The sequence below is a fragment of the Choloepus didactylus genome, assembly GCF_015220235.1.
Source record: "Choloepus didactylus isolate mChoDid1 chromosome 25 unlocalized genomic scaffold, mChoDid1.pri SUPER_25_unloc1, whole genome shotgun sequence".
Taxonomy (NCBI): Eukaryota; Metazoa; Chordata; class Mammalia; order Pilosa; family Megalonychidae; genus Choloepus; species Choloepus didactylus.
Genome location: NW_023637606.1, coordinates 1821074 through 1848387, shown reverse-complemented (window position 1 = coordinate 1848387; position 27314 = coordinate 1821074). Strand labels below are relative to the sequence as shown.

Below are 27314 nucleotides of genomic sequence, written 5' to 3'. Positions count from 1 at the left end.
CAAGTGAGGCAGCCGCAAGATGATGACCCCCCCCAGAGCCCCCAAAAGCTGGGAGAGGCCAGGGGGTCCCTCCCGTGGAGCCCAGAATTCTGGCCTCCCCAACCGTGAGGGAATAGGGTTCTCTCGTTTGAAGCCACGAAGTTTGTCGTAGTCTTTTGCGACGGCCCCACAAAATGAAGACACCCCTCAATAAAGCAATTATGATTGTTTAATATAGGTATAAATATAGAGAGAATAAAGGGAATCCAATCAGAAAGTCCGGGCTGTACCCCAAACCTACAGGAGCTCCCCTGGGAAGTCAGGGCCACTCGGACCCCTGGCCCCCTCCACAACCCCCTGGAGCCCCCCTGGAAACCCTGCTCTCCTTCTGAATTCCGTAGGTGAGAGAGCTGCAGCTCAGGGATACAGGAGCACACCCAGGACAAGGGGCTCCCGAATGAGTGTCCCCAGTCAGCACCCTGCCCGGCCCCAGCCCCCCACCCCACCCCAGCACCGTGCACACAACACAGAGGCGAATCCACCCACCAGCCAAAAACCAAATCTGCTATTTCTTGCTCCAAGTCAAACTCACCATTGATCGTTTTCATCCTTCACTTGAGTTCTGATTAGGGAGGGATAAAAAGGCATATGTGTCTTCCTTTTCAACAATCTGATGTCTTTTATTTTTAAAAAATTTTTTGGGGAACGTTTGCTTCCCAGATGAGGTTCCAGGCTCCAGCAGAAGCTCCGGGCGCTGGGTTAGATGGCGGCCCGTTCTCGCCACCCCTGTGCCCCGGGGATGCCAATCCTGGAGGCCCCTTCTCCGCGTCGTGCTGTGCCCGGCGTTCCCGTCTGCCGAGACCCTCCAGCTCTTGCTGCCGGGACGTCGGTGCAGACAGAGGCCCAGGCGCTGCCCTCCGGTGCCCGCAGTGAACAGGTGGAGATGAGACCACACCGGCCATCCCGCAGCCAGGTTTCTGGGTACACACCGTGCACCAGGAATCCTGAAGCGCAGGGAAGCTGGGAGCGGAGGACACTAAGAAGCTTCCGGAGAAAAAATGACATTGGAACCCAGCATCCTAAAGGATGGTCAGAGGGCAGAGTGGACTCCAGGGAGAAGTGGGTGCTCCTTTCTGTCCGAGCCCAGAGCTGAGTCCTCGGGGGGCTTCTGGTCCAATGTGGGGGGCAACTTAGATCTCGAATTACTAATGCTAAGAAGAAAGAGACAGAGTGCCTGGGTGCAGCCCCCAAAGGCGACCACGTCCCCAAGCCTGGGAATACCGTCCCTCACCTGGCACAGGAGACTTTGCAGATGGGATTGAGAGCAGGGTCTGGAGATGGGGAGCGTCTCCTGAGTGCCCGGGGTATGGGGCTGATGTCTTCACAGGGGTCCTTGTAAGAAGGGAGCAGAAGGGTTGGGGTCAGAGGAGAGAAGACACTCCGCTGCTGGCTTTGCAGGCAGAGCAGGACCCCCGAGCCCGGGAACACGGAGCATCCAGGAGCCATGGAGAAGACGAGGACATGGACCCCACCCCAGAGCCTCCAGAAGGAAGCAGCCCCAAAGACCACGATTTCAGTCCAGGGGAGACCTCCGAGCAAGCACGACTCCAGCGGGGCTGGCTCCCCCAGCATGGGGCTCAGCCGGGGCGAGGAGAGGCCGCGCGTAACTGAGGGTGACTTGTCCTTGAGAAGTTGGGACCCTGAGGGTCACTCGGGGCTGGGGCTGTCCCAGGGCCCGGAAGGAGTTCCGGATCGGGGATCGGGATCAGAGGCTGTCCAATGGCCACGCAGACCAGGCAAGCCATTTACACATGTGCAGGTGCTGGATTCATTTTGCACTTTGTGCTGGTTTGAATCTATTATGTCCCCCACAAAGCCATGTTCTTTTAATCCAGTCTTGTGTGCAGACTTATTATGGGTGGGATCTTTTGATTAGGTTGTTGCCATGGAGATGTGACCCGCCCAACTGTGGGTGGGGCCATTTGATTAGATTATTTCCATGGAGGTGTGGCTCCACCCACTCAGGGTGGGTCTTGATTAGTTTGCTGGAGTCCTTAAGAGAGCTCAGGGGCCAAGACAGACCACATGCTCAGAGACACTTGGAGATGCAGACAGAAGGACGTGTGGAGATGCTAAGCTAAGAGACGAAGCCCAGAGTTTGCCCTGGGAAAGCTAAGAGAGGATCCCCAGACACTTAGAGAGAAACGCCCCAGGAGAACCAGGCAGAGAGCTGAAAGAAGCTGAGAGAGACAGAAGCCTAGAGACATTTTGGAGAAAGCCATTTTGAAACCAGAACCAGGAGCAAAGGACCAGCAGACGCCAGCCACGTGCCTTCCCAGCCGACAGAGGTGTTCCGGACACCGTCGGCCTTTCTTCAGTGAAGGTATCCTCTTGTTGATGAATTAGTTTGGACACTTTTATGGCCTTGGAACTGTAGATTTATAGCCTAATAAATCCCCTTAATAAAAGCCAATCCATTTCTGGTATTTTGCATTCTGGTGGCTTTACTAAACTGGAACACATGTAAAATCACAAAATTCAAGTAAGGTGTCACTAGCAAAATAACAAAGAAATACAGAGGACTCCAAGTACTGGAATCCAAAAACCAATTTAGTGTAATAAAAAATTCAGTGTAGGAGCTCAGAACATCTTATTTTCTGGGTTGCTTCCGACGATGACCTGGTTGGAGGTAAGTATTGAATTGAAGGCTTGGAAGATTTATGTGTGTTCCAAGGAACTCAGGGTTTTTCACATCCTGTTTATTTTTTCACAGGATCTTTAGAATTATTTTATCAAGTTCTTTCCCTTCTCAGCGTTTTTGTCCATTTTTCATTCCTTCCTGAATTTCTGACCTCCCATCTGGGATCATTTTTTCTCTGGTAATTTTTTAGTTTTACCACTAATAAGGCAGGTAAAATAATTATGTTTACTATGTTCAAGGACATGAAAAGGTTGAGACTGAGAATTTTAAACAGGAGAACCAAGTGGACATTTGAAAACTGAACACTACAATATCCAAAAGGTAAGGACTCAGTAGAAGAAATGATACAGTTAAAGACAACTAGAGAGAAAGTCAGTGAACTGGAAGACAGGGTAGAGGAAAATATTCAGAACGAAGCATGGAGGCTCAGAAGGAAGGAAACTACAAAACGGTAAAAGATACTAAAGTCTCAGGTTTTTTGTTTGTCTAAAATGTCCTTGTTTCACCTTCGTTCTTGAAGGGTATTTTCGCAGGGTCTAGAATTTTCACTGGTTCTTCTAATTTTTGCTTTTTCCTCTGGCAGCTTTGTTTGTTTTTTCTTTGTAATTGGCTGGTTTTATTGAGGTACAATTCATATGCAGTAAAATGAACAGATAGTAAACATACAGTTTGATGCATTTTACAAACAGACACATTCCTGTAATCCACACATCCATCAAGATATTGGACCTTTCCACCCCCAAAAAGTTCTCTTATGCCCCTTTCCAGAGACAGCAAGCTCTGTTTGATTTCTATCACCATAAATCAGTTTTGCTTGTTCTTGACCTTCATATAAGTGGAATCATAGAACATGTACTTCTGGAGTCCGCCTTTTTTCACTTAACAAAATAATTTTGGAATTCATCTGTGTTGCTGCATAAATCAGTGATTTGTTCTTTTCTGCTGTGAAGTAATATTCCATGGTATGAACACACAACTATGTTTATCCATTCTCTTGTCAATGGGCATTTGGGTTATTTTCTGTCTCTGCTATTATGTGCCCCTCAAACAGGTCTTATTCTGGATGTATGTTTTTATTTATCTTGCTGGGTCATAGCCTGGTAATGTGCTAAACCTTTTAAGAAATTGCTAAACCACTTTCCAGAAAGGTTGCACTATTTTACAGTGCCACAGGGGAATGTATGAAACTTCCAGGTTTTCTACATCGTCTAATATTTGGCACTGTCAGTCTTTTAAATTTTTGCCGTTCTAGTGGTGGTGAAACGGTGTGTCATTGTGGCTTCAACTGGTATTTCTCTGGTGGTTGGTGATGTCAGATTCCTTTTCATATACTTACTGGCCATTGCTCTGTCAGATTTTTTTGGGTATTTATCCTGCTTGAGGTTCTAGGGATTCTTGGGTCTGTGGCTTGAGGTCTGTTTTTTTTTTTTTTTTTTTTAATCAGTTTTGGGAAATGATTAGTCATTATGTCTCCAAAGATTGTTTCTCCCCCATTCTCTTCTTCTACAAGCTCCCAGTTTATTATTCATATCTTTTACCCTGTTTTGTAGTTTCCTTCCTTCTGAACCTCCATGCTTCATTCTGAAAATTTTCCTCTGCCCTGTCTTCCAGTTCACTGACTTTCTCTCTAGTTGTCTTTAACTGTATCATTTCTTCTACTGAGTCCTTACCTTTCAGATATTGTAGTGTTCAGTTTTCAAATGTCCACTTCATTCTCTTGTCTAAAATTCTCAATCTCTACCTTTTTATGTCCTTGAGCATAGTAAACGTAATGATTTTAAAGTCATTGTTGACTCCAATATTAGGATCCCCTGTGGGTCTATTCGCATTGCCAGTTATTTCTGCTGATTTTTGTTCTTATCTCCTTGTGTGCTGCCTGTTTATTTTTAATTATGTGCAAGACATTGCATTTGCAGACTTAGTTTCAGAAACTGTTTGAGCGATGATGTTTTAGCTCTCCACCTGAGAGGATTTGCGTTCATCTCTTCCAGGCACCTGGAGATAGCAGCAATCTCGGAGCACCTTAGCCCGACACCAGGCTGATATTTGTTAAAACTCATCTGCAGTCCCTGAAGGGGCCTGTCTGCTTCCTGTTTCTGGTTGCAGCAAGTACAGGGCGATTTCAGAATGAGAGCTAAAATAATAGGTGACAGGAATCGGCTAGAAATGTAAGCACACATATAATAATATATTGTAAAAGGTGTAAATATGACATTTAATATATAAAATAAAAGTAAGTGTATAACAAATGATATAAGCATATAGTGAACAAGTAATATAAAATAACAAATATGTGACAAGTGATAGAAACATATAATAAATAACTAATGTAAAGTAATAAATATATAAAAGATAGTATAAGCATATCATGAATAGGTAATATAAAATAATAATAAACATATAGCCAATTATACAAGCATATAGTGAACAAATGTACTAGTAAATATATGGCAAATCATATTAAGTATATTATGAAAAAAATAATAAAAAAATAAAAGTGTATTGTGAATAGGTAATACAAAATAATAAACATATAGCAAATGATACAATATATAGTGAACAAATTAAAATAATAATAAATATATAGCAAATGATGTAAGTGTATCATGAATAGGTAAGATAAAATAATAATAAATATAAATGATACAAGTATATAGTGAACAAATATAAAATAATAATAAATATATAGCAAATGATGTAAGTATATCATGAATAGGTAATAAAATTATAAAAAACATAAATGATACAAGTATGTAGTGAACAAATATGAAATAATAATAGATATATTGCAAATGATATTAAGTATTATTGTGAATAGGTAATATAAAATAATAATAAACATATAGCAAATGATACTAGTATATAGTGAACAAATATAAAATAATAAATATATAGCAAATGATATAAGTGTATCGTGATTAGGTAATATAAAATAATAATAAACATAACAAATGATACAAGTATATAGTGAGCAAATATAATAATAGATATATAGCAAATTATATTCATATATTGTGAATTGGTAATATAAAATAATAAACATAAATGATACAAGTATATAGTGAACAAATATAAAATAATAATAGATATATCGCAAATGATATTAAGTATATTGTGAATTGGTAATATAAAATAATAAACATAACAAATGATACAAGTATATAGTGAACAAATATAAAATGATAAATATATAACAAATGATATAATGCATAAATAAACATACAGTAAGTAAAGTGCTACAAACATAAATATATAAATCAATAATGAATATATGTGGTATAAATACATGATAAATAAATATAATAAATATAAATAGGTTACAAATATAAATACACAACTAATAAATGATTGTGTAAATACATAATGAATAAGTGTTAAATAGTAAGTGTATAATAAATGATGTAGCTATATAATGAACAAATGTATAGATTATATATGATACAATATAATAGTATTAAATATAAGTATATGAATAAAATTAATATTACTATTAATAAATAATATGATTATATTGTGGATGGAATAAGCAATTATACAATAAAAAACAATGCACATATAATAAGTATACCAATCTATAAAACAGATATAATACATAATGAACAATAAATAGCAGTTCTACACCCCCCAAACATCCCTCAAATCCGTACAGCGCCTCCCGGATTCCCCAACGCTGTCCCCGAGTCCACTCTGTTCTCGGTGACTGTGGACCCCCGGGGAGGAGCCCAGCCCCCCAGCTGGCCCTGAAGATCCAGGGTCCCCCCGAGCCCGGCCAGGCCCCCGCTGCTCCCCGGGGCCACCCTCGGGTCCCCCCACACTGTCCGGCCCCGTGGAGCGTCCACCCCCGAGGGGCAGCTTTGGGCCCAGGTGCGTCCCCACCACGCACGCCCGGATCTCACGCTGTGGAGGGACCAGGTGGTCCGCGGCCCCCTCCTTCTGGGCACCTCGGCCCCACGTGGTGGCTCTGGGCGGGTGGCGGTCCTCTCCGGCCAGGGGTCAGCCCTGCCGGACGGTCTCCAAGCTCCCCCACAGCCCCGGTGCTGATCTCCATCCTCGCAACATTCAGTGTACAGGCCCTAAACCTTCTGCTCTCGGGGGGCAAAGATTCCACCCCATCACCTCCCTCTTCCTGGGGCCTCCGAGAGCCCCCAGAGGGTCCCCAGGGATCCTAGTCTGGCCACCCCAGGCACGGGTGACCGGCCGCCCCTCTGCCCCACGGCGGCTCTCCTTCACATGCAGCGTTTGCACGTCAGGATGCAATTGCTGGTTTAATCGAGCTTTTCTGCAGGAGCCCTGGGTAGTGCCAGGCAGCCCCCGAGGGGGGCATGGCAGTGTGGCCAGGTGGACGGTCAGCGTCCAGCCTTCCTTCACAGCTGGCGAGACCCCCCCACATCCTGTGTCCAGGGAAACCCCCCCAGTCCCGGGCAAAGAGGGACGGATGGCGGCCACCGTGCCATGTCCTTGGGCAAATCATTTTTCTTTCCAAGGCTTTTCAGCCCCTGCTTTGGGTTTTGGTTTTACTTTTTATTATTTGGAAAACATCTCACCTCTCGTGCATTGCTGGTGGAAATACAGAATGGTGCAATGGCTTGGGAAGAAAACCGTCTGGCAGTTTCTTCCGAAGTGAAACCCACACCTGCCCCGTGAGTGGACTATCCCACACCCAGCAGACAGCAGTGGGAGCCGAGGCCCACGCGGAAACCCGTACGTGAATGTGTGGGGTGGCCGTGGACGCTGGATTCAGCCCAAACCTCCCCCGATCGGTGAACAGAAAACAAACCATGATGGCATCCTGCTCAGCAGTGAGTAGAAACGAGCAACGGACACACCCAGCGTCACACTAAGCAAAAGAAGCCAGGCTGCATTTGTACGTTTACAGAACTTTCTGGAAAAGGCAGCACTGGAGGGTTGGAGGAGAGACTAGTGGTTACCAGGGGACAGCCACCAAGGGTACATTTGCAAAAGTTCCTGGGGCTACCCCCAAGTGACCACAAACTGGGGGGCTTAAAACACCGGTTCTGAAAGCCAGAGGTCCAAAATCCCTCCACATCTCTTTTGCGGGGACCCAATTTAGGGGGATGAACTTTTTTTTTTTTTTTTTTTTTTTTAATCATCATTTTATTGAGATATATTCACATACCACGCAGTCATACAAAACAAATTGTACTTTCGATTGTTTACAGTACCATTACATAGTTGTACATTCATCACCTAAATCAATCCCTGACACCTTCATTAGCACACACACAAAAATAACAAGAATAATAATTAGAGTGAAAAAGAGCAATTGAAGTAAAAAAGAACACTGGGTACCTTTGTCTGTTTGTTTCCTTCCCCTACTTTTCTACACATCCATCCATAAACTAGACAAAGTGGTGTTTGGTCCTTATGGCTTTCCCAATCCCATTGTCACCCCTCATAAGCTACATTTTTATACAACTGTCTTCGAGATTCATGGGTTCTGGGTTGTAGTTTGATAGTTTCAGGTATCCACCACCAGCTACCCCAATTCTTTAGAACCTAAAAAGGGTTGTCTAAAGTGTGCATAAGAGTGCCCACCAGAGTGACCTCTCGGCTCCTTTTGGAATCTCTCTGCCACTGAAGCTTATTTCATTTCCTTTCACATCCCCCTTTTGGTCAAGAAGATGTTCTCCGTCCCACGGTGCCAGGTCTACATTCAGGGGGATGAACTTTTGATGGTGGTAGTGGTTATACTAACGTTTGCCTTGGTAAGATTTCCACCCAACCGTGCACCAAAAAGGATGGACTTTAGTGTATGCAAATTATACCTCAATGAAAAACATCTCATTAAAGGAAATTATCACATGCAAAAAAAGAAAACTCACCCTAACTGCCATCTTGTCTCAAAGTTCCCCTTCTGCCTTTATTCACACTTATCTTAACGCAACGATCAATAATCCCATTATATCACCCTTTTCCTCTCTTCCTTTGTTTTCACTTCACAATTGCAGTTTTACTTAACCATTTATAATGGTTGTATAATATTCCACCAGGAAAATTTTCCAGTGACTGAGCCATCCCCTTCCTGCAAAACTTGTGACTTCATTATATTTCATTGCCCATTATAAATAAGGTGGTCATAAACACCTTTCCATGTGCAGCTTTTTATCTTTCTGGATTTTTATTTCCCCCTGGATAAATTCCCAGGAATGGGGTTTCAGCGCACAGACAGGCTGGTATTTCCAGTTTCAAGATCAAGTCCAGTTTACAAGACCAAAGAGCCACAAATAATGAAAATATCACAGTACCCACATCCGGTGATATCCGTCTCCAGCTCACCAGTGTCACAGGAAATAAGAGGCAGGCCCATTATTCTCCCACCTTGCTTTTCTCAATTACCAATGAGGATATTTTTTGTTAGTTTATTTTCCTGCTAAATTACTTCTTACGCAAATTGCTAGCCTGTCTTTCCATCACTCTGTCAACAAAACCTGGCTGAAGTCTTACATCTTGTCCCAAACACGTTGAAGCGGTAAAGCGGTCCCCAGCCGGCTTATTTGTCGGGGTGGGTTCTCGTGGCTCTGTGCTCGTAGAGATATTTATTTTCATCAGCACTTTCCCTACAGACGTTCCCAGCATTTTTCTCTGATCACGGCTCTCAGTCTTCTTGTCGCGTTCTGTGGTTCGAGTTGCTTGAACAGAACTTTTCTGTGATGGAGAATCAATATTCTACACAGTCTACGTTTCTGTGTCACTCCGTGGCCCTTTGTACACAATGTCTTTGGGTTTTTGGTGTAAAGTCTGGATCCAAGCCAAGGCTTCTCACCCAGGGGAGATTCTGTTCCCCCAGGGCACTTGACGATGCTGGAGATATTTTTGGTTGTCACAACTGGGAGGGGCTCTGAGTAGGTGTGTTGGGGGTGCTACTGGGCTCGAGTGGGCAGAGTCCAGGGGAAGCTGCCCAGAACGGCCCCCCACGGCCCGAAATGTCAACACTGCTGAGGTCGAGAAACCCTGCAGTAATTATCTGGAAAAATTCTGAATTTGATCCCTACCTCACACCGTACATCAGAATAAATTCCCGACAGGTGAGATGGTGTAAGCCAGGACGGCCTCCAGTTTCCGGGGTTCACCTCCTCCCCCCCAGCTCAGTTTGTGTGTTTAAATGTGTGCAGCCTCCTACGACGTCAGCAGGTTGAATGGATGTGGGACACTGGGTCCCTGGGGGGGTTAATGGAGTCCCCCAACCCAGTGGTTCTCAGCTGGGGACGATTTGGGGACACTTGGCGATGTCTGGAGATATTTTTGGTTGTCACACTTGGGGAAAGGGGGAGCTGCTGGCTTTGAGCGGGGGAGCCTGGAGAGGCTGCTCAACACCCCACAGTGCCCGGGATGCCCCCACCCCAGAGAATGACCTGGCCCCAGAGCGGTGGCTGCCACCGAGGAACGTTCCGGCTGACTCAGCGTGGCTGCATGTTTTGCCCGGGGTTGGTTTCATCCTTGGCGGGGGGCTGGCCCATGAGTCAGTGACCGGCTGGTGCCACGAGCCCAGACTAAGGCTCCGGAGTCTGCCAGGGGCTGTGGGGGTTTGCCGTCTCGGCATCTCGATCCCCCCACAACCCCAATTCCCACCCTCCCTGGCCCTGCCACGAGGCCTTGGTTATAGCCCAGTGCAGAGGGCAATGCTCCTGGGCATTTTGCCACCGAAAGCCGAGCACATCTTAGATGCCGGAAGCTTCCAGGGGAGGTCACGGTGGGCATGGGGGGGTGCCAGGGAGACGGGAGCAGGGGTCAGCCTCCGAGCGTGGATGCCAACCGGGAGTCCTGCCCCCTTCCGAGGAAAACACACCGGGCAACCCAGCCGTCTTGTTTGCTGGGCACAGCTATATATAGCTGCTGAGTAATTTAGGTATTTTTAAGCCGATCCCAGGGCTGTTTTCCTGAGTTGGATGTTTTTTGGCGGCTGCTTTGATGTGTGCTGTTGAATCAGAGCCCTCTCTGAAGCCCAGTCCGGGGCTTCCCACCTCCAGAGCAAAACGCTCGAGACTTTTCTGAGCCAGACGGCGTGGGACGTCCCCCGGAGTCCGGGAAGCCGGAGGGGTGCCGGGGAACCCTTTAAAAAAAAAATTTGAAGCTTTCATCCAGAATGTTTGCAAGTTTCCAGGCTGTTGCTACAAATCACAGAGAGATCCCTCTTTGCCCTGCCCACTTTATGCCCCGATGGTGACATCTTGCAAGACGAGAGTGAATATCAGAACCTGACTTCAACCCACTGGTCTTGTCTGGAGCTCCCCAGTGTCATGTGTGTGTGTGTTAAATTCTGTACTGTTCATCACCAGGCAAGTTCAGGTCCCCATAGTGTTTCCGTGTCCACGAGGAGGCCTTGGTAGTGTCCTTTTAAACCCACCCGTCCCCCATCCCCACCCCGGCACACACAAATCTGTCCCCCATCTCTCAACTTTTGTCATTTTAAATATATTATATATGTAGAGCCACACAGCATGGCACCTTTTGAGATTGCTTTTTCTTCATCCCCACTGAGCACCCAAATGGTAGCATGTATCAGTAGTTCATTCCCACTTATTGCCGAGCCGAGCTGGGATTATTTGAAGATCTGAGATCTGCCCCCAGCGCCACTGACGATAAAACAGACACTGATGAGCTGTGTCCCGATGGAGACACTGGGGCGACTTCGTCACCTGGTTCAGTGTCTTACCCGGCAGGGCCGAGGGCGTCTGACTGTCCCCTCTGCACCCCAAACCCCCATCAGCACCAAACCCCAAAACTGGGGTCCTCCTGGAACTGCTGATTCCCAGGCCTGGATCGTTCTCTGGAGTGGGGACTCTCCAGGGCACTGGGGAGTGTCGAGCAGCTTTCCCAGGCTCCCCAGCCCCCTCCCCGGTCATGACACCCCAAACTGCCTCCAGACATCACCCCACGTCTGCTGGGGAGCAGGGGCACCCCCCCGCTGGAGACCCCTGTCCTGGGGCTCACCAGTGAAGCCGGGTGGAGGATGCGGAGTTTTCACTGCCCCCAAGAACAGCTGAGTTATAAAAATAAGGTCACCTCGCTCAGTCGTGGTGGGGTGGACGTACAATGGCCCGGCCACTCTGGAAATCGGCTCAGTCAGTTTCGTAAAAAACAAAACCTGCAGCCTGCAGACCTCCCAGCCTCTGCGTACCTGGGCATCTCTCCCGGAGAAGCAGAGACAGGATCAGGCAGAAACTGGTGCAAAAATGGTCCTGGCAAACGTGGGAGGCAGAGCCAGGCAGCCGAAACTTGACAGGTGAATGGTTTACCTACTGCGGCAACTGGTTTCCACTCCTCGGCCGTAAAAAGAGCCGAACGGGTGATGCACAGCCCAGCATCCTCTCCAGGGAGCCAGGCCAAGGAAGAAGGGTCAATCCCACAAGGTTTTACGTGAGGCGATTCTGTTTATATTACATTTGTTTTTTTTCTTAATTTTTCACATATTTTTATTTTCGTATTTTTGTATTATTTTTATATCACCTTCTTGAAATGACAAAATTATGGAAACGAAGACCAGATCCGTGGTTGCCGGGGCTTAGGCAGTGGGGTCGTGGCCACGAAAGGAGCTAGAATGTTCTGTATCTTGACTATCGAGCCACCATCCTGGCTGTGATACTAACGTAGTTTTGCAAGATGTTATGTTGCCTCAGGAGAAACTGGGCAACGGCCACGTGGCATCCCGCTACCTTCTTTCTTTTTTTTTTTTTTAGTTAGAGAAATTGTAGGTTTATAGGAAAATAGTGCATGAAATACCGAGTCCCCATAAAACACCCTATTCTGTGTTATTTCTTAAAGCCGCACGTGAATCTACCATACCTCAAAATGAAAAATTGAATGAAAAATAACTAACCAAAGTACGTGGGGAAGAAAGTCAACTCATCCCGACAGTAACAAAGCGGGAATCCGTGACGCGGTAAAGGACTGGCCTGCTGGGTTGGGGGGTCATGGATAAGGGGGGCCCTGGCCCCTCGTTTGTCAGCCTCGACACCCAGTTCCTAAAGCTGCTGGGGACGGTTACGGGGCCAATAGGTCTGACGATGCACTAAAGCCGGCTGGTAAGACGCTGCCCACCAGGGTCCCGGGAGAGCCGGAGCCAGCTGCAGGGCTTTGGGGGGAGCCCCCCAAGTTTATCTCAAATCACCCACCCAGGTCATGGGGGCTGCTGCTTTCTGCACCCTCCCATCCCAAAGCTCTGGAAAGTTCTGCAGGATCCCGTCAGCCCCTTTAGGATCTGGTGGCGTTTCGGACCTGGGCCCCCCCCCCTTGTGGCTGTGACTCCCCCTTGGGGAGAAGACCCCACACACACACACTGTGCAGGAAACACAAGCAAACCCAGCTCACGCCGCTCGGCTGCCTTCCAGGGAGAGCCCGGGCCTCTGCTCAGCCATCCCAGTGTGGGGGGCTCGTCTGGGGGGCTGGAAGCCGGGCCTGGGGGCTTCACGTCCCCAGGGGGGGGGCTGCTGCCCTCCACGTAGACGTGGGCAGCCCCAGGTCGGGTCTCAGGGCAGATCCCAGCACGTGGTGGGTGTTTCCCTGTGGCAGACGGATGGACGGACGAACGAATGACATAGAACGAATGAATGAGGGAATGAATGACACAGCCCTGCAGAGAAGGAACGACGTACCCAGGCCTCCCCGTGGCTAATCGCCCCACTTTTCCCTGGGGAGCAGAGGTTGTCACCTGGGATCCGCTCTGCCCCAGGGGACACGGGGTGATGTCGGGGACATCTGTGGTTGAGACGACCAGCGTCGAGTGGGGGGAGCCCAGGGAGGCCGCGCAGCACCCCCCAGTGAGAATGAGCCAACCCTGCTGTCGGCAGCACCAAGGGGGAGAAGCTGTGGGGCCGTGTCCCAGCCTGTGTCCCTTGCTCTGAGTCAGCCGAGAGCCAGCGCTGTTGTTTCCGGAACTCTCCATGGAACCCGTCATCATAATAACTAGTGGCAAGAAAGGACCGTGGGGGAAGCTGGCTCAGCCGAGCCCCCCAACCCCGGACCTGGAGACACAGAAGACGTGGCCTGTCCCCGGAGTGGGGATCCCAGGAGAGGGGTCGGAGCCTGGAAACAGGGGGCTGCTCCCCCACGTCGGCCCCCCGTCCCGGGGCTTCCAGGCACCTGCTCACGTCCCCCGTCTGCTCCCCCCCACAGCTCTCTGGACGCCCGGGCCCCGGAGCCGATGGCAGACGATGTCAGCCACTAACAACATAGCTCAGGCCCGGAAGCTCGTGGAGCAGCTGCGCATCGAGGCCGGGATCGAGCGCATCAAGGTGAGCTGTGTGACCCCGGGCCCCCCGCACAGCCTCTCTGAGCCCTGGTCTCCCCAGTGGAGAGACACGGCTCCCACGTCACCCACGTCCCGGGGCTGCGTGACTGCCCGGTGTGGGGCCGTGCTTCGGGAACGCGGTGGGACCGGAAGCTGGGGTGACCCCAATCCCAAGTCCCAAATCCCACCCCAAAGCAGCCGAAGGGATGGCTGCCCCAGTCCCCCCACAGAGGGTCAGCAAAAGGCGGGCACTGAGTCTCTCCCAGCCCCTCAGTCCAGGGCAGCGGGAGGACAGGCCTTTATCCGCCATTTGCTTCCCTTCTGCTTTGAAGGCTTGACAAGTTTGATTTTTATGTTAAAAAAGAAAAAGGGAAAAAGGAGAAACATTTTCCACTCACAGATGCATCACCAGACGGACACCACACACGCTCAAAGCAAAACGAGATAGTGGGTCCTCAGCGGTCAGCCCCACGGCCAAGCCTTGCGTCCATGAGGGGACAGGGCTGGACCGAGCTGGGGGACGGGCCTTGGTGGTGTCAAAAGCCGCCTTCTCACCCAGCCCACGTCCCCTTGGCGTCTTGGGGTCTCCATCCCGGGTTCCCTCGAGGCTTGGCCTGGTTCAGCACTGACCTCACTGCCCGTCAGAGCCAGGCCAGGGAGGGATCAGACAGAGGTGACCCGGCCGGACACACAGATTCGCCCCTGCAGGCCGGAGCCCAGGCCGGAGGCCCCCCCAGGTGTGGGGAAGGCCGGCTCACCCCAACCCACGGCGGCGGTGCCCCCCACGAGCCGTCTGGGGGCCCCAGACCTCGGGCTGCCCGGGAGAGAGAGAGAGCGGGGCGTTCAGAGGGAGAGCCTGGTTGAAGTGGTTTTGCCCTTGGCACCTCCTGCCAGCTCCCAGCCCTGGCAGAACGTGCTTTTTCATCTCGCTCGTTTGGGGAAGGACGTGTCCCCCGGTCCCCTGCCCACACCACCACTTTGGAAGTCGGGAGGACAGAGGCCAGGGCTGGACCGGTGCCTCCTCCAAATCCTGAATCCCGCCTGCAGTTTTGCGGTTCCCCCCTTCTCTCCCACCCCCTCACCCCCAAACACAGCATCCAGACCCAGGAGCGTCAGCGCCCGGGAGGGCACCCAGCGGCCGGCTGAGGCCCGGTTAACTCAGAGCTCGCCCACCGGGCACTGGGGGTGCGGGCAGAGGCCTCCCCTGGCACCAGGGCAGGAGCTTTCCTGGAAACGCCGGGGGCCTGGGAGGTGTCTGGAGCCAGAGCCACACTTCCCAGCTATTTTCAGGCTCCCGAGACTATTTTTGTCCCCCAGGGTGGTTGGCTCCCAAATCGGAGCATGGAAACCACACTGGGTGGGTGCCCTCGAAGGCCGCCAAGCTCCCAGGACAGCGGCTTTGCTGCTGCCTGTGGGTGGGGACGTTCCGGGGTGACTGCCGGGGCTGCCCAAGTGGGCCAAACCCCAAGGGAAGTAGGGGTGCTCCTGGGAAGGCAAGGGGACGAGGTGCGGGGCATCCCTGGCCTTGAAGGGTGGGGGATCTCGGACCCAAAGAAGGGCGAGCACGGCTGAGAGTTTTCAAGGCAATTTCTCACTGCTGCCTGTTCCGTTGGTTTCATTTCGTTTTGTTTGTAAACTCCTTGTTTTGAAATCATTCAAACTAACAGGAAAGTTGCAAACACAACACAAAACCAGTACAGAGAACTCCAGCCTATCCCGGACCAGATACCCAGACTTACCATCTTTTAAGATTTTGTCCCATTTGTTATGTCATTCTGTTTATCCATCTTCCCATCTGTCTGTCCACCCATCCATCCACCCACCCATCCACCCATCCGTGAATCCATCCATCCATCCTTCCATCCATCCATCCATCCATCCATCCATCCTTCCATCCATCCATCCATCCATCCTTCCATCCATCCATCATCCATCCTTCCATCCATCCATCCTTCCATCCATCCATCATCCATCCTTCCATCCATCCATCCTTCCATCCATCCATCCATCCATTCATCCATCCATCCATCCTTCCATCCATCCATCATCCATCCATCCATCCTTCCATCCATCCATCCATCCATCATCCATCCTTCCATCCATCCATCCATCTATCCATCCATCCATCCATCCATCATCCATCCTTCCATCTATCCATCATCCATCCTTCCATCTATCTGTCCATCCACCCACCCATCCACCCATCCATGAATCCATCTATCCATCCTTCCATCCATCCATCCATCCATCCTTCCATCCATCATCCATCCTTCCATCCATCCATCTGTCCATCCACCCACCCATCCATCTACCTGTCTATTTTCTGAGTACTTGAGTGTAGCTTGTGTACATCATGCTCCTTGAACACACAACACTTCCCTGTATGTTTCCTAAGAACAAGCAGATTCACTCCTGTAATCTTAGTTGTAGTTGTCAAGGTCAAGAGATTTAACACTGATCTAAAGCTTTCTGTCTGGGGCCTTTTCTCCTCCGTTGTTAGATCCCATATAGATCACATATTGCACTTCATTGCCATCGTCTCTTTCTCTCTTACTTTTTTTAATTGTGTTTGCGTATGTACAACCCACACTTTCCCATCTCATCCACTCCCAAGCACACCATTCGGTGGGATTAATCCCATTCACAATTCTGTACGACCCTCGCCACCACCCTTCACCAAAAACTTTTCCACACCCCAACCCCCCAACTCGTCTCCACCGCATGGAGTTGCCCATTGGAAGTGGGGGGCAGGAGGGGGCTGCAGGGCCCCCAGCGAGAGAAGCGCCAATGGCGGGCAGAAGGGCCCCCACTCACCTTCGCCTGGGACACCTGAAGCCCCAGCCCCCAGCCCCCCAGCTGGAGAACCCCCAGATGCGTAACCAGGAGAAGTGGGGGGATGGCCAAGAGTCACCCCTGCGTGTGACCCCAACTCTTAACAGTGGCCGAGGTGGGTCCCCCTCATCTCCTTGCTGCTGCCCCTTTCCATGACCCTGATCCAGACAGCACTGACCTTGCCGTGGGGTGCCAGCCCCTCCCCAGGCCACTGAGACCCCGATGGGGTTGACCGTCCCCAAAACGTGAAATCCAGAAGGGCTTTCCTTGTCCCCACGGGAGGCCCGGGAGCTGCTGTTAAACCTCTCTCGACCGTGTTGGAGGTTCAGGCAGAAGTTTTCCTATCAGTCCTTTCTTGGGGCATCCGTCCATCCGTCCGTCTATCCATCCATCTGTCCATCTGTCCCTGGTCCTCTTTGTTCAAAATCTCAGCAACTCCTGCCAAAGGACACTCAGCTCCTTTTTCCCTTGGAGTAATTTTTTACTGCAGTAAAACACACATAGCATAAAAATTTCCCACCGGTGGTATTTAGTACCTCCACAGTGTTGTACAATCACACCGCTATCTAGTTCTGGAACTAGTTTCCATCATGCCAAAAGGAAACCCCCGTGCCTGTTAGCAGTGGCTCCCCATGGACCCCCCCCAACCCCAGCCCCCGGCAACCACGAATCCACTTTCCGTCTCAATGCCCGCTCTAGATACTCCACCAAAATAGAACCAGACCATCTGTGGCCTCTCGCGTCTGGCTTCCTTCACCAGGCAGCTCGTATCTTAGCGTCCCTCCCTGTTGTCGCTGTCTCCAAACGCCGTTCCTTTTACTGGCTGTATAATATTCCACTGGGTTTCTCTGTTCATCAGGCCGGCTGCGATGGATGCGTGAGTCCCAGCCTTCTCTTATTTCTCTCTCTTCCCCTTGTGCCCACACACAGGTCTCCAAAGCCTCGTCCGAACTCATGAGTTATTGTGAGCAGCACGCCCGCAGCGACCCCTTGCTGGTTGGGGTGCCCGCCTCCGAGAACCCATTTAAGGACAAGAAACCATGCATCATTCTGTAGCCTTGTTCTCTTGTGCGCTGTGCGTGCAACGTCTCTCTCTCGCTGTCTCTCGCGTGCTCTCTCTCTCCCTCCAGCAGGGCACCGTTTAGTCCTTAGCTCTAAAGGAAAGCCTCTCGAGACCCCCAAACTTTTAATTCCAAAAGAAATGCAAAGCACTGCAACCATGCAGACGGGGTTGAGAACTGTCTTCTAGCTTTAGACGGGTTTAAAGATCAACAATGCACCCCACTATTTCGATCAAGGACACCCCAAACACCCAAGCGGTGTGGTAACAATTTTTTAAAACTCCCAAAGGCCGGTGGGATTGTCCAGAGCCGAGCTGGACGAGGCCAAAGGGGATGAGACGGGCAAATCCATCGCCAGCTTGGGCTGGCCTGGCTGGGCAGCGGCTCCCCTACAATTGGCCATTTGTGCAAAGCCTTCCACCAGGTCCCTGGGATGTTTTTTAAGAAGAGGTAAAATTTGGGGTGGGGGTTGGAAGTGGGGAGGCCATAATGACTTTTCTCGAAAACTCTTCTTTTTGCTTTAACAATTGTTATTCCATTCTGCTAAGGCCGGATTTTCATGGCCAAATCCGCAACTTAAGTGACAATGTGAAAGACACAAATGGGTTTTAGGGGCCAGGCGGGGTCCAGGGCTGGGGAGAGAGCTTTATCTATGAAATGCCAACTATTTGCCCCTCGACAGCCACCCCGGGCCCCATCGTCCGCTGGGAAGAGTCCAGCTCTCAAATTGCCGATTGCATTTTGTTTTATTTTAAGCAGGAGCCATGGATATGGGTTGTTTCGGCTTTGATCTTATTTGGCTCTTCCAATTTGGGGTTTGTTTGTGTTTTTTTTTTTATTCCCCGCTTCTTGCCCATTGCCCACCACCGCGTTTCAAGCCGAAACACAGCGTCCTGGCGGGCAGAGCCGCTTTTCACTTCTGCGTGCCAAAAGTTCCTCTTCGTCCCAGAAACGAAAACTTATTTACGCTCAGCTCTTTTTGCTCCTTGCTGTTGCCCGACCCTCCAATTCTGTCCCCCACGCCCTCACCCCACAACCAGGGGCGCTTGGCTTGAGGAAGTGAAATAAGTGAAATCTCGTGGCACTCGAATCATCGCTGTCCCCAACAGCGTTGGCAATTTGAGGTGTCCGGGAGCGGGGAGGGGGCACTTTTGAAAACATTAGGTTTTCCTCTTTTTTGATGCAGACAGCGAAACGAGCAGGTGGCAGAAGGAAGGGACAAAATGCTCTCCCTTCCTGTGCCCGCCGGCGTCACGGGCAGCCAAACCTGGGCCCCACCTGTCCCCGGCGGCCAGGCCTGTCCCCCTTACCCGCCATCACCCCAGGAGCTGACCTGGAAATACCAGGGGATGGTGCCGAGCCCAGCTCTGTCTGCCCCTAGAAATCAGATTCTGAGGGCTCCCTGGACGGCCACCGAGCCCGGGGCCTCGCCTTAGGGAGCAGGACCAGGGGATGGCCAGGGGACAGCCAGGGGGGCAGGGACAAGCCCCCTACCCAGGCCTTTGGGCTCCCTTCCCTCCCCGCTGGGGCCTTGCCAAATGAAGATGGCTCCCGAGAGCCCAAGGTTTGGGGGTGCTGGGTGGAGAGAAGGTGGGAGGTGAGGCCCCGGCGAGCTCCCAAAGGCCTGGGCTGGAGGGTGCCGGCTTCCTCCTGGCTCCCGGCGGGTCCGGGAAAGCCAGGGGGTTTGGGGAGCCCACCCTGGGATAAGGAGAGGCAGGGAAGCTTCCAGACTCTGCAGCCTTCTCTTAACCGGGCTGGAGAGCGGGGGACCCCCATCCACAGCAGAGGTGGCAGGAAGGGGCCCAGGACGCACGCAGGTATGGGGTTCTGTGGGCGGGGCTTGTCGAGGCCACGCCTGCTGCCTGGAAGGCCCCGCCCCAGGCTCCACCCCCTGGGCCGCTGAGGCACCCGGGCGGCTGGCAGGGGTTGGAGAGGCAAACCTCTTTCCCTTGAAAAGCAGCCTTAATCCCTGAGGCTGCACCAGGTCCTGCTCCATCCGTCCGTCCTGCCTCCAGCGGCCCCCTCCGGCCAGCTCCATTCCGGCCACCAGGCTCCAAAGGGGACAGAAGATCTAGCTCTCAGGGACACTCCGGGGACCCACCACCCTGCACGGCCAAGAGGAAGGATGAGGACGCACCTGCGCCAAGCCCAGGCCACCCCTATGTCTCCACGGGGGGTGGCCCCAGAGAGGCCGCTGGAGGGACACAGGCCAGGGTGGCCAGGGCCCCCGGACAGAGGGGGCTGGGAGTGAACCCCAAGCTCCGAGCCGGACCCCCGGAGGTCTCCTAGCCCCGCAGGCCCTGCACCCCGTGCCCTTCTGCTCCGGCCGAGGACCACACACAGCCTGGTGGAAGCCCCTGGTTTCCAGAGAGGATCCTGCCCAGACGCCGGAGACCCCCGGATCCGAGCCCCACGTTGCGTGTAAACTGAGGCCCAGAGTGGTGGTGGCCGCGGGGCCGCTGAGGAGGGCCCCTGGGTTGTTCCCCCCATCATGTGCACCTCCACTCCCTTGGGGACACCCCCCCAGGCCGCCTCTCCCCCGCCCCCTGTGACCGGACCACCACAACCTCAGTCCCGAGGGAGGGGGCTACAGGCAAAAACCAGAAAAAGATCCAATTTTTCTCTCCTCTGAGTCAGCTCAATGCTCGGAAGCCGTCTGTGGCCCAGAACCATCCGCGCGGGTTGCGGGAGCTGCTTGAGCTTTTCTGTTGCATGTTTGCCATTTTTTTCCCATGCTTTTCTGGGGTCGTGTGCCTCGTGCAAAACGGGGACCAGGTGCTGGTGGAGCCCACGCCATGCCGTGGGGAGAACGGAGCTGTGAGGGGGGAGAAAAGAAAAACAGCTGGCTCAGGGCTTCCAGCAGGTGCCGGAAGGAGCTAGAACACACGCTCCCCCCACCATCCTCCCCAAAGGTAACCAGGCCCCTGCCCAAGGATTAAGGGACTCCGTGGTGACCTCCGGCCTCCAGGGAGATAAACCGAGGCAGTGGAAGGTGTTTGTCTTTCCTCCTGGTCACTCGGCCTCTTTGATGCCCGGGTTGCCGTCACCGGGTCTCGGTAAAGACCCCCACCCTGCTCGCACTCGGGGGGCAGCCAGGAAAGGCCATCGGGCCGCCGCCGGGGCAGGAGTGACACAGGGCAGGGGGTTTCCGGGCTGAGGCGAAGCCCCCAGACCATCCTCCTTCCTTGGGGAGCACTTTTCAAATAAACAAGCCCCCCTCACCTCCCATCCCCTGGAAGGCCACCGTCCATCGGACACCCCGCCTCGTCTCCCTGTCCTTCCAGACCGTGGCCAAACGTTTGTGAAGAGCAGCTGCCTGTTTCCGGAAGCCACCTGCGGTTCCGATAGGTTCCGACCCATATGCCTTTTGCCGTCCGGTTGTTCTCATTTCTGATTTTTGAAATCCCGGGGTGCGCCGTCCCCACTCTTTCTTGCAGTGTTTTAATATCGTGTGGAATTGTTCAGACAAAGTGAATTAAGACACAATAAAAAGGCTCACTCGTTCCTTTTCTCTTGGCTCTGGGCCTTCCTTCTCGCCCCGACCGGGGAGTCCGGGGGTGGGGGGCTGTCCCGCCATGAGCAGGGGGGCTCGGCTCGGCCGCAGCTGGGGTGGCGGGCTGCGTTTGTCGTCCACACCCCCACCCCTGACCAGTGGGGCTCAACGCGAGAGGCCCCCAGGGCCAGTCCCAAGAGGCGATGGTTTCAACCCAGGGCTCGGGACACCTATAATAATAAAAATAACAGGTTTAAATGGTGCCTCTCTGTTCTGTGAACAGAGCAGAACTTCCTCTGTGTAAACCATTTATAGGGGCAACAACATAAAAATGATCCTCTCTGTGTCAAAAAGTGCATGATTAAAAGGCAGAAAACAAGCTGGGGGTGATACCTGTAAGAATGCAATAAAGGGTTCTGTTCCGGTTTGCTAATGCTACCGTTTTGCAAAACACCAGAAATGGATTGGCTTTTATAAAGGAGGTTTATTTGGTCACAAAGTTTCAGTCTTAGGTCCATAAAGCGTCCAAGGTAAGGCATCAGCAATCGGGTACCTTCACTGGAGGATGGCCAGTGGTATCCAGAAAACCTCTGTTAGCTGGGAAGGCACGTGGCGGACGTCTGCTTGCTCCCAGGTGGCATTTCAAAATGGCGTTCTCCAAAATGTTGCTCTGAGGTCCCTCTGTTTGTGAGCTCTTTATATAGGACTCCAGTGAACTAATTAAGACCCACCCTCAGTGGGTGGGGCCACATTTCCATGGAAACATTCAATCAAGAGGTCACATCCTAATCAGCGGTATCACTCACAGGTGGGTGGGTCCCATCTCCATGGAAACAATCAGAAGGTTCCAATCTAATCAACACTGATACATCTGCCCCTATAAGACTGCATTAAAGAACTTGGCTTTTTCTGGGGGGCATAATATATACAAACCAGCACAGGGTAGTAGCCTTCATATAGAAAAAGCACCTGCAAATTAACAAGAAGAACACTGAAAGGCCAATGGTAAATGGCACTAGGTTACGTTCAGGGAGCAGAGCAGAAAGCATTTACAAGATGAGCGTGTTACGGCAGCAACCCAAGTGTCCATCTATGGATGAATGGAGAAAAATGTGGCAGAGCCGGACAATGGAATATTATTTGGCCACCAAAAGGCAGGAAGCTCTGATACACGCAACAACACAGACGGACCTTGAAGATGTCGTGTTGAGTGAAAGCCAGTCACAAAAGAACAGATACCATATCTCACTGATAAGAAATATCTAGAAAAACCAAATTCACAGACACAGAAAGTAGATGGCCGGGGGAGTGATGGCTTCCCGGGCACAGAGTTTGTTTGGGGTGATGGAAAAGTCTGGGTAATGGGTGGTGGCGATGGGGACACATGGTGAAAGTGATTAATGCCACTGAACTGTACCCTAAAGACGGTTGCAGTGGCAAGATTTGTGTTACATATGGCACTACAATAAATTGTTAAAGCGTTTGGTCACAATTTTTCTAAATGATGGAATTTTTCCTCTTTCCCTCAAATTCATCAGGATTAAGAAAAGCCATCGGGGCAGGTTGGCAGGAACGCGGGAAAAAGTGTCACCCATCACCAGGCGCCCTCTTGGCCGGTCCCACCTTCCCAGGAAGTGATTTGGCTGTTTATCCCGAGGACACACATCCCTTCTGAGGATGTGCATCGAGAAATAGTCGGTAATGCAGTGTCCCACGATGACATTGCGGGTACACTCACATCCATGGATAACAGCAGCCTTCAGAGGTTTATGACTATTTTAGTGAGATATAATTTACACACCATAAAATTCACCCTTTTGACGCATACAGTTCAGTAGATGGGCAGCCATCGGTGCCGTCTAATTTTAGAACATTTCCCTCACCCCAAAAAGAAACCTCGTCCCCATTAGCAGGTGCTCTCCGTCCCCCTGCCCCCAGCCCCTGGCAACCATGGTTCCATTTCCTGTTTTTGGATTTGCCTGTTCTGGGCATTTCCTATCAGTGGGATCAGACAACATGGGGCCTTTTGTCCGGCTTCTTTCAATGAGCATCGTGTCCTCAAGGTCCGTCTCTGTTGTAACGTGTACACGTATGTAGCATGGATCAGAGCTATGACTGCGCGATATTCCATTGTATGGTTGAACCACGGTGTGTTTCTCCGTTGTGCTTGGATTTTAGGTCCACGGGAAAATGCTTAAATAATAGTGACTATAAACCCCAAGTGCAAAATTGTGCACACTTGACTCTCAACTGTATTGAAAAAAAATATATAGATAAATGCACAGAAATGAAGATATAGGAAATGAGCCATAAATGTTTGTAACTTTTTTTCCCTGATCCCCAAAGCAAAATATAATCTTCTCACAATTTGTGGAAAATAACAATGAGGATTCAGAGGCCATCCTCGGAGCCACGCTTTTTATTCGTTAACAGCGAAGAGTGAAAATAGCCCTCCTGTCCTTTCCAGGGGTCCCCCACTTCAACACCGAGACCCCCAGCTGACCATCGGTGCACACCCTCCAACCTGCTTCCTAATACACGCAAAGGCCAACGCCACAGGGAAGCTACTGGCTGTGACTCATGTTTATTATCATTTACTTGGATATTGTCCTTGGGTCCTCCTAGAAACCCTGGGAGGGTAAGAAGCGAGGCTCTTTCTGTGTGGACCCATTGGGCAGATGAGAAAATGAAGGTTCAGAGACGTTTCCTGGTTCCCTCGGGCCGGACACCCGGGTGGGACTCTAGCACCTTCCGCCGTCCTCCCCAGGAGACGCCGAAACCACCACATCCAGAACATGGTGATTGGGTCTTCAAAATTGGGGTCACTCAACACTGACCACCCATCCAGAGACTGAGCCCCCGCTAAGTGGCAGAAAACAGCTCTCGGGACTTGACGGAGGGGGTGGGAGAAGATTTGGTCCCCGGGCCCCCCAGTACCCCAAGCATCACCCCTGCACTTGCACTGCCTGAGACTTGCCCCCTTGCACCCTTAGTTTGGGACCACTGAGGCACGAGAGGCCAAAGGGCTCTGCGTGGGGTGGAGGAGTTCTCTCCGGGCAGGACTCCCACACCATCTGCGGGTCCAGAGGAAAAGGAAACAGTCGAGCCCCTCGTTCAAAATATATTAAGTTAACAATAAAGTTCCGTCAGCCAAAAAATATATATATGTTAAGAATTCCAAGATGGCGACAGTAGAGCGTTAAAGCAAGGCTTTCGAAGGACGGGCCCTTCCCTCACCCACGAAGCCAGCCCTGTCTCCTACACCCACCAAAGTACTTTCCAGACGTACAAAAAAGAAAGGTTAGTTTAAGCTTTCCTGTTGCAGAAGAAAGCATCACAACAGATTGAGGTAACTTACTCAACATCCACTTGAACGGTTAAAATGAAAAAGAAGGGCTGTTGGCGAGTACACGTGGTGCAAACCTAGCTTTTCGGTGGTGGCAGTAGTGAAAGGGTAAAATGGCACAACCCCATACGAAAAGGTCCGCAGTTTCTTATAAAATTCAACAAACACCTTCCCTATCACCCACAGTTCTGCTCACAGGTATTATGAAAAGTAAAAGAGAAATTAAAACACGTCCACAAAGTCTTGGAGAGAAATGTTCAGAGCAGGTTTCTTTTTCCTAACAGTCAAAGCCTGGAAACAGCTCAGGTATCTAGCTGCAGATGAGTGGGCCAGCAACCACGGGCCATTTCGTACCTGGTGATGCCACTCAGGAATTCCAAGGAGCAGACTTGTAAGTGCCGTCACCTGCGTGACTCACACCGACTGTGTTCCTGGGGGAGTCGGCCTGATCCGAGAGATGATACGGTAGGGTTCCACTTGTACGGAATTCTAGAACAGGCCAATTTTGTGGATGAGCTCTGCGGTCAGCTCAATAATGCATGTGCCCCCAAAACCCTGCCAAAAAAGAAGAAAACAAAAAAGATGTCCCCATCAGAATCCCCAGAGCCGTAGATGTGTTCCCTGATGTGGCTAAAGGGACTGTGGGTGTGATTAAATCAGGACATCAAGATGACGAGACCAGCCTGGATGTCGTCACAATGGCGCGTCTAAGAGGGAAGCAGGAGGTCAGAGTGGGTAGGAGATATCACGGCAGGAGCAAGAGGCTGGGGTGCAGCAAGCAAGGCGGCCACGAGCCAAAGAGTGCAGGAGACTTCTAGAAGCTGAGGAAGGCAAGGAAACAGGTTCTCCTGGGAGCCTCCACAAGGAACGAGCCCTCCAACACCTTGCTTTAAGACGTCTGACTGGTATGGCGGACTGAACTGCATCCCCCAAAACGATAACCCCTGGTCCCCAGGATGTGACCTTATTTGGAAGTAGGATGCTTGACGATGTCATCAAGGGAAGATGAGCTCGTTCCGGATCAGGGTGGGCCCCAAATCCCACGAAGGGGAGAGGGTTCAGAGACAACACACAAGTGGAGACGGAGGCCGAGTTGAAGGGTGCACCCACAAGCCAAGGGGTGCCGGCCAGAGGCTCCGAAGAGCCTGGAACCGATTGTCTCTCGGAGCCTCCAGAAGGAACCAGCCCTGCTGATGTTTCGATTTCGGACTTCTAGCTTTTTGGTTGATTTAATTCTCCCATTTAGTGGTAATTCCTTATAGCAGCTGCAGGAAGCTAATAAAGCTAGGAATGACAGCAAGGTGTTTGCCTGTAGCAAGGAGCAGGGCAGCGTGGGGCATAGAAGTGTCTGTTCAGATGATGACGTTGCAGAAAGCAAGGCAAGGGGCAAAAGGGGTGTGATACAGGGACCCGCAAGATGCCAGGCTCGGGGTGCATTGAGCAGGAGTGGAGCAAGGCCAGAGAAGCCGGGAGAAGGTGGAACATGGAGGGCCTGGGAGGCTGAACTAAGATGTGCAGAGTGTTTCTAATCAGCTGTGGGAACGCAATAAATAGGACAACAAATAGCCAGGAACCGCTGCCCCTGGGCCAGTCACATCAGAGCAAGCCATCTAGTATGGCTGCACGATTTGCAGGGCCCCTCGACCCAAAATTATTAAGCATTTCAAGATGGCGACAGCAGAATAATAAACCGATAGCAGGGCCCTCGTAGAAGCACAGGCCGTGCGCTCACGATGCCAATCCTGTCTCTCAATTCAATGCAGGTGCTTCTAGGATGCTTAGTTTAGAACAAGGGAACCCGTAACCCTCCTTGCATTTTGCAACCAACTCTCTAAGAAACGCCACGCCAAAATAGTCACTCAACTGGGGCTGGACTTGACAAAGCCCCTTTGCTCAAGGAGATGGTGTAAGTAAAAAATATATATATACACGCACGTCCCTTTCAAATCAAACGCCTGTGTTTTGTTTCTGGAATTACGAGGCTGCTCTGTAACCTGGGATCGCTTTTTGCTTTAAGATCTTCAGAGCTAGAACTGGCAAATCTCTGAAGCATTCACGGGCAGGCCTGAAAAGCACAGAGTGGGGACATGATCACGGCTGTAAGAATGCTGAATCGAGGGCCCCAGCTCTACATCCATCTCCATAACTGGCTTTCCAAGCCTCTTTAGACTTTTCTGCTCTCTCCAAAAGAAATGATGAGTGAAGAGCGTGCCCCGATTTGTCCTACAACTTTCAACCACGTCCCCATACCAGATCACACCACCCGTCGTGCACGGTGGGTTCCTATTTTTATAAATCCTGTCATCACATCGTGACACTGCAGGCTCTTATATTCTTTTCCTCTATAGATGCCTTTGTTTCTTAGACGTAAACATTTAAAGCACACCACGGTCTCTTCATCCTGTTTTGTCATTTCTTCTTCTTTTTCAAAAATACCTTGGGAAGCTCAACAAGTGCAAACAGCCCAGCCTGTCCGTCCGTGGCCTTGGCTAAGTCCCTCTAACAATTGATGCTCAGTTTCAAAGTCAAAAGGAAGGGGCCTTTGTAGTGATGAAAGGAATAATCCGTGACAAAAAGGAAGCTTTCACACTAAATAACACCAGGTCAAATTGTCTAAAGCCAGAACTGTAAGAACTGTGGGGACCCTGCGATAG

General features: G+C 50.9%; 1 protein-coding gene across 2 annotated transcripts in view; it reads left to right on the top strand.

Moving 5' to 3' along the window:
- The window catches only part of GNG7 (G protein subunit gamma 7), a 166647-nt gene extending 145315 nt beyond the window's left edge, over window positions 1-21332 (top strand). For both annotated transcript variants that reach the window (XM_037823786.1, XM_037823787.1), the window contains 2 exons: window positions 13814-13932; window positions 17691-21332. In XM_037823786.1, the coding sequence (XP_037679714.1) occupies window positions 13852-13932; window positions 17691-17816 (207 nt within the window). In that variant the 5' untranslated portion in view covers window positions 13814-13851 and the 3' untranslated portion in view covers window positions 17817-21332. The remainder of the gene's footprint in view (window positions 1-13813; window positions 13933-17690) is intronic.
- Window positions 21333-27314: the final 5982 nt, after the last annotated feature.